At 42.6% G+C, this 7737-nt stretch overlaps 1 protein-coding gene across 5 annotated transcripts in view; it reads left to right on the forward strand.

Annotated features, from left to right (window-relative positions):
- Nucleotides 1–7737, forward strand: part of kcnn1a (potassium intermediate/small conductance calcium-activated channel, subfamily N, member 1a) — a 59164-nt gene that overhangs the window by 22262 nt on the left and 29165 nt on the right. For all 5 annotated transcript variants that reach the window (XM_034196114.1, XM_034196116.1, XM_034196117.1 and 2 more), the window contains exons 2-4: nucleotides 817–1287; nucleotides 4396–4491; nucleotides 5275–5693. In XM_034196114.1, coding sequence (XP_034052005.1) covers nucleotides 817–1287; nucleotides 4396–4491; nucleotides 5275–5693 — 986 coding nt within the window. The remainder of the gene's footprint in view (nucleotides 1–816; nucleotides 1288–4395; nucleotides 4492–5274; nucleotides 5694–7737) is intronic.

A 7737-nucleotide genomic window follows, 5' to 3' on the forward strand; every position in this document is an offset into this window, starting at 1 on the left:
CTGAATTAAACCCATGATATCAAAATCTCACTCCAGCCAGGTACCCAAAGTTGGCAACCCTGGTTAGCCTTAACCTCCGCACACACTTTGTACAGTACACTAAGTGAGTTTCAGAGGAAATGGGTTTCCTTGTTTGCCTTATAAAAAAGTGGGAATGTCACATTTGGTCCCTTGTACGCCTGATTTGAGAAGGACCACATTTCTTCGTTCTCTTTTGGGCATCCCGCTTCTACTCTCTGCATCGAGCAGAGTGTTTCTCTGATAGGAAACAGGATCATGCTATCTCAATTTGTGCAGCGCAAAGATTCAATTTTCTGCACTTTGTAAGGTCCACTATTGGTTATACGGTTTTATTTATACATCATAGTCCATTCATTATTGATTTGTTTTTGAGACATCCAATTTTGATGCCATTTTCTTGAAGAAAGGCCGGAACATAGCTTCAATCAAAGATTTTCAACTGTTATAGTTTAACTGTTAAGTGGGATTCTTGTTTTTTTCAAGACGGGCTTAAACTGTAAATGTTATCAGCTCTCAGTATATGTTTCTCATGAAAGAAGAGTGGGTTATTTCAGTATATTTTGGTCCGTACTGTATGTTTTGGCCGCATGTCCTGCTGAGCACTAAATCTGTCTGCTTTTATAACCAAAATTGTTTTTGCAAGATCCTTCCCTCAGTGTGCCCTCTCCATGATGTAACTCCCACATCAATGCTCTATTTAAAGTCTGAACCTGTGTGTCTCTTAAACCACCTTCAGTTTTTACACCTTTTCTGTTGTGATAGTATTGTATTTACCTCTCTTCTTCCTGTTCACAGGCCACTACTGAGCAGAAGAAGCTGAGCCATGCTGGATCCAAGCCCTCCCTCTCCGAGAGCAGCGGCCGACTCCCTCAGATAGCCATGAACACCTGCAAGTACAATGGCGGAGTGGTGAGACCACTAGTGGGCAGCCTGGCGTCCTCGTCGCGCCGCAACCTTGCGGAGCTCGACTCGGAGACGCAGCCCTTGCAGACACTGCACAGCTCTGGCCTGGAGGTGGTGGTATCCAAGGGCAACGGCGGCGAAGACCCCAGCAAGGCGTCCAACGAGAGCCTGGTCAGGGAGGGCAGCGCGCCGCCGGATGCAGGGCAACACAGAAGAAGAACAGGGACAGGATACAGGCTCGGCCACCGGAGGGCGCTGTTTGAGAAGCGGAAGCGGCTCAGCGACTACGCACTCATCTTCGGGATGTTTGGGATTGTCGTCATGGTGACGGAGACGGAGCTGTCATGGGGGGTTTACACTAAGGTAGGTCGTGCGTGCGTGTGATGAATGAGTGGGAGCTTTGTGTGGTGTCACTGCTATTGTTGATTTTGGATTTGTGTGGGGTTGGCAGCTGTCACATTCATGAAGAGTGATTATTAGCACAGACACTGACAAGCAATGTCTAACAAAGGTGATGGAGTATCTGTCAAATTCAAATCAAAAGGAGTGTCATGTGATCGATGACTAACAGCCTATTGATTGGATAAAATCTATTTTTTCTAAATCTAATTTTAAAGTAATTTCTTTGCTTTTTTCCAACTTTTTTTCTCATATCCACTTTTTCATTATTGGTATCAGATCTCAGTCTAGCCAAATGATTTGTTTCAATACTGGTGCCTTTGTGGCTCTCTGTGGTTCCCTGTGAAGGCAGCATCTGCTAATCATGAGCTCTCAGCAGGAGAGGGAGATGGAGAGGGGGATAGCTGAGGAAAGGGGATGAAGAGGAGATAGATGTATGGGGGTTTCTGCGCAGACATAACAGATAAAGACAATTAAAGATAAAAAAAGGTCAATAGGGAAACAATGGGAAACAATTCCAACAGCATGTTTTTACTTGTATCAGATCAGAGTGTAGAGGACGCTGCACACGATAGTAACATGTGACTCTTGAAGAAGCAGGGCATTGTGGGGTCAGGGTCGCTGTGACCTGGTCACCACCACTTGACCTGCTGTTGTCCTTGTGTATCAGCCAATCACGTCTGCTGCGTAAGGGTATTTTAGGAAGAATACTGTTCTCTCAGTGCACTCAGCTTCTACTACAATATACAATAGCTGACTTATAGTGCAGAGCGCTGGAGGTTAAGGTAGGTCACAGGACACAGGTCTTTGATCGCAGGGAAAAATAAAACCTTGGTAACATCTGTATGCAAGTTAAAAAGGAACAGAACAACATAGCTTTATAGGTGTTATGCCATGTTTTGAACCCATTTACTACAAATTGTGCATCTCTTAGACATTACTGATTACTTGGTGTCCAAATCCTACAAGAACACATCACAACAGTCTTATAGTATGATAAAGTTGTTTATTTACACCTTCAAAGTTAGCATTTATTCTGAGACATTTTGTTGGTAACCTGACAAATATAAATCCAATACTTACCTCTGCCAAGAGGTTGTGTTTTCAGTTTAGTTTGTTTATCAGAAGAAATACAGGTCCTGTTTTCTTGAATGTTGGTGGAAATGTTTAGCGCAGAGAATGAATTGCAATGAAAATGCAAAATATTATTCTTCACTTTCATTCACATTTTAAGGATATTTTAGGACTGTGTTGTCCCAGTTGTCTTGTTTTATCTCTGTTTCAGTCTTCACCAACTAGTGAGGAATATGTGTAGGTCTTTAGCTTGCCATTCTATTTTCAAAAGTGAATGGCTAACCTTGTCTGTGCGCTGGCTGGATGCTAACTATGTTCTTTGTCTGATTGGTATTTGTATCTGTTTACCTTCTACTATTCATTTACTTGGTTCTAGATAGGTAACGTACAGTAGGTTTATCAATGATTAACTACAAATACATATTATATTCAGTTCAAGTTAGGTCTCGCCACACATACAAAGGCGTGTGTGTGTGTGTGTGTGTGTGTGTGTGTGTGTGTGTGAACTAGTAAGAGACTGTGGTAATCTATACAATGATAATGGGGTCTTAAGGAAGTCAATGGGTCTGTCTATGACTATTACTGAGTGAGGTTCAGTCCATTCATCAAGATGAGCACAGCTGAAATGGAAGTGACCTCCCACCTCTGAGTGTTACAGTCGATGCCACACACACACACACACACACACACACACACACCACACACACACACACACAAACACACACACACCACACACACACACACACACACACCACACACACACACACACACACACACAACACCACACACACACACACAACACACCACACACACACACACACACCGATGGATGGTCCTTATTCCGTCTTACGCCACATCATGCAGACTCCTGAGGCTCAGCTGAGGCTTTCTGGGACCAGAAGGAGAGAAAGAGGCAGGGAGCACTGGGACTGGAAAGTCTTGAACCTCTGGCAGGTGGATTAATTGTTTACTCAATATTATTTCACCAGGGACCTGTCAAAACAACGTCTTGAGAACATGTCGTCCACCTGAGGGCCAAAGCAATCTAGTTGATAGCTAAAAATACATTCTGCAATATGGACCACCGAAGGATAGAGTAATGTTGAGCAGCTCTCACTTTCATCACACTGACAATTATGAAGGATATTTCCACTTGTTGTTCTTGTCATTTGTCGTCGCCGTTGTTATTATAATAACAGCCCTACAACCGTTAGCCTTCTGCAGGCCGCATTTTTATACCCTTGATTTATCAAATAGCATTTTACCAACCATCATTTCCTAGATCTATGGCCCCAGTGTCCACACAAACACAACACAGCAGCGCTAGTCTCCAGCTGGCCTATTTATCACCAGCATCGCTCTCTGTGGTTCCCCCCCTGCTAATGCTAGCCTTGCCTTTTCTGCACCTACCATTAAGTGGAAAGTCCCCCTCTAAGTGCTGCGCTTTGATTAATTAGTAGTTTAGATGCTGGGGAACAGCATCCATAGATAATATTAGGCTGCACGTCTACACCTGCAGCTGCGTTGTTAAGCAACACCCTGACTGCCCTGTTTGTGTGTAAAACCCCATTATCTGCTCTTTTACACACGTCTGGGCTAATAAGCACTCTGTGTGTGTGTGTGTGTGTGTGTGTGTGTGTGTGTGTGTGTGTGTGTGTGTGTGTGTGTGTGTGTGTGTGTGTGTGTGTGTGGAGGTGAAGGCTGTGTATATACTTTCATGGACTTACATGCAAGTGTTTATTTGGACATTTATGCTACTCATAAAAGCCAACATAAAAAAGTATAACAATTATGAATGATTAAATGCACTCTCTCTACTACTTCATTTCACCTTGTTGCTAAGTAGTATCATACAACTTAATAATCATTGGTTTATGAATTGATAATCTATTGATAATCTTGTTATGTATATCTTATGTAAGATCTGGTTGTATGTGTTTATTGTGTTCACTTAACAATGTCTGAAATCTTTTTTATTTTCTTCTTCTCTCACCACAGGAATCTTCATACTCATTTGCACTGAAATGCCTTATCAGCCTTTCCACTGTTATATTGCTTGGTCTTATAATAATGTACCATGCCCGGGAAATCCAGGTGAGTCTAAATTAATAACAACCTTTTGTTATTCTTTTTATTTTAATGATACCAGCAGCTTTTGGTATCAGTTTTGGGAAGATAATGTTCATGAAGTTTTCATATTTGGCAATTGGGCCCTGGTAAAAATATTGAAATACAATGTTTACTACTGTATGCTTAAAAAAATTATATGAAATGGTATAATCTATGAGTTAGTTATTAAAATACAAAGAATGATACACAGAAGAAAAGTACACACATTTGGTTGAACAGAATAAGAATCACAACATTTGTGGTATTTTGTTCAACAATAAAAAATAGATAAACTGTTATACATAGCTACTAAATAAATACATCTGTAGACAACTTTTATTTTGTACATGAAGTTGTATTTTGCAGATTTCTATTGCATTTGTTTTATTATTATTGTGCTGCTTGATCTGAGCGGCATCAGTCTTCTGATCTGAGTTAAATAAGATATACAAATCTTGGTTGCCACTTTTTATGGCTATAGCAATACACTGAATGCTAAATGTCTATGTGTCTTCTCCTTCATGTTATACATATTTTACTCTCACTTAAGCATGACTTCTTCATATTCTCTTGACTAGAATTTCAAATGAAATCTGTGGGTTTGATTTGAATAATGTGTCTCACAATCTAAGTTTGAAATGATAAACACTTTCAAGGTGTGGGGGTTAAAAGGGATGAAAAATGCTGAAAATGCCTCAAACACCCAACTGAGTATTGCAAGTAGAGATTTACAACAAGTCTTTGATGTTTGTCTGTTTTTCTTTAAAGCTGTTTATGGTCGACAATGGTGCGGACGATTGGAGGATAGCCATGACGTATGAGCGGATCTTCTTCATCGTGCTGGAGCTGCTGGTGTGTGCCATCCATCCCATCCCGGGCCATTACGTCTTCACCTGGAAGGCGCGGCTGGCCTTCACCTACACGCCGTCTGAGGCCGATGCTGACGTGGACATCATCCTCTCCATCCCCATGTTCCTGAGACTCTACCTGATAGGCAGGGTCATGTTGCTCCACAGCAAACTGTTCACGGACGCTTCGTCTCGCAGCATCGGCGCTCTCAACAAGATCAACTTCAACACACGCTTCGTCATGAAGACCCTCATGACCATCTGTCCGGGAACTGTTCTGCTGGTGTTCAGTATATCCTCCTGGATCATTGCGGCATGGACTGTGCGCGTCTGTGAGAGGTAAACACAGAGTTGTGAATAATGGATGTTGCTGGGGACAGATTGAAAAAACAAAATGGCTGATGCTCATTCACGCGTTGTGGATTACTAGACCCCTTTCCTTCTTCACTTTCCTGTCTGATCTTTCCTAGGTTTCTCAGTGTTGCGTTGTTTTCAGTCACTCAGCTGCACTGCCGGTAGAAAGAATTAAGGGGAATAATCTAATAATTGACGTATAAATATTGTACTCATGAAGCCGTAATACATACTACTCCACTACTGTTTAAAAACACACAACATACGTTTCATTAGCTCAGCAATTGCTCCACGACTCCCCGCGCTATAGCTATTTTAGATGGCTTGTCCATAATTCATGAGCGTCTAATTGTTTGTTTGCTGAATGGTTTGTTTTGGTAATGCAGAGCAGCCCCTAGGATCCCCCAACCCGTTTTTCTCCCCAAAACTGCGCATCATGCTTCGTCTCCAGGGAACAGCAGCGATTCTCAGTGAAAGGGAAAGAGGCAGGCTTTTTTAGTTTTCTTTCTCATTTTGCATTTGCATAGGGAAATGAGACATTAATGCCAGCTTTGATGTTTCAAAGTCATTTGTGCGTTGGAGTGGAAGGGGGACTTAAGTAGGGAGGGTGGAGCGTGGAAGATCTATAGCAACAGTTCCTGACAGGCCTAATATGAAACTGCACATGTGCTGCAGTGTAAACATCAGGCATCCTCCTGCAGCCCTCCTCGTCGGCTCTTACTAAGTACCCCCTCCCCTTCCTCTACCTCTCCCTCCCTTTTTAACTCCTGCCGTGTTAACACCTGTCACTAACCCCCCCCCCCCCCTCGAACGCCAAACCCTGGATCCTCTCGGACCCTCAGCACCTCCGGCTGTTAGTCTGTGGGTTTAAAGCTTGCAGAGAAAAGAGCAGCTGCTTTGACCCCTGCTCCTCTGGAACACAGTGAGGTGGAGCTGGCGTCACCTCAACATAATGTTGGCACACGTTCAAATATCACACTGTCCAGTTTTGTCCTATTAGCCATGTCTCTTTACAGTCCAGCTCAGCAGGCTACTTACTCTTTGTTACCCAGCCTCAAAGATAAACAGAAGTTTGATATTTAAGGGGAAGATGCTTATTAGCATTCCTATAGAAAGTAACAAAAGAAGATGGATGCCACTCTTATGTACTATGGTTAATGTAGCTTGAAACAGCCGCTTAGCTTAGCACAAAGACGTGAAACCAGCCGAAACCTGAGAAAGTTACTGATTCCAGCCTTTAAATGGTTTGGTAAAAGCGAATAATGCTTTAAACAAAGTGTAAATTGGTGAGTTTGAAAAATATTTTGTTAGCCAGACTTGCTGTTTCCATTCTAAGCCAAAGTTAGCCCTACAACTGTTTCCCCAAATGTTTAACTATTCTAAAATTGTAATAGCAAAAGTCTTTGCTAAACATTGAGACACTGTATCTAATTAAGACAGGTATTCCATATGAAATATTTGGTAAATAACAACAAGAAATAATCCAGAACCTTACATAAGGCATTTGGAAACCTGGACCTAACCTGTCTTTTAAATACAAAACGCAGAATCATTTTCTTCAGACATGTTCTGTGACACATGAGCAGTGCATGCCGTCAACCCTTTGCTTTTTATTTCAGAATAACGTGTGTTCAGATGGGTGGATTTGTGTGTAACTGCGGATGGGTGCGAGCATGCTGTGTGTGGTGCATGTGTGTGTGTTTGTATAATGTTTTGTTGTACTTTCTATTTCCCCACTATGCTGCTCCATGGGGATACCATGTGAGTCCTCGTTCTTTAGCCATGGAACAACACCACGAATCGTTTTGCACCGAGCTGGCGCCACTGCTGCCCTGAGTGGGGTTGGAGTGGGGGGGGGGGGGGGGGGGGGTAGTGGGATGAAGGGGAAGCCCCTCTAAAACAATTAACCGATGATCCTTTCCAAACTCAGTATGGCAAAGGAGGATTAGGCAGACCCTCTAGTTGGCATGAAAGTGGCACCATCCTTCTGCTAAGGAAACAAGCTTTTAATGGAGTAGGAGACCAACGG

Source organism: Gymnodraco acuticeps, unplaced genomic scaffold (assembly GCF_902827175.1).
Source record: "Gymnodraco acuticeps unplaced genomic scaffold, fGymAcu1.1, whole genome shotgun sequence".
NCBI lineage: Eukaryota > Metazoa > Chordata > Actinopteri > Perciformes > Bathydraconidae > Gymnodraco > Gymnodraco acuticeps.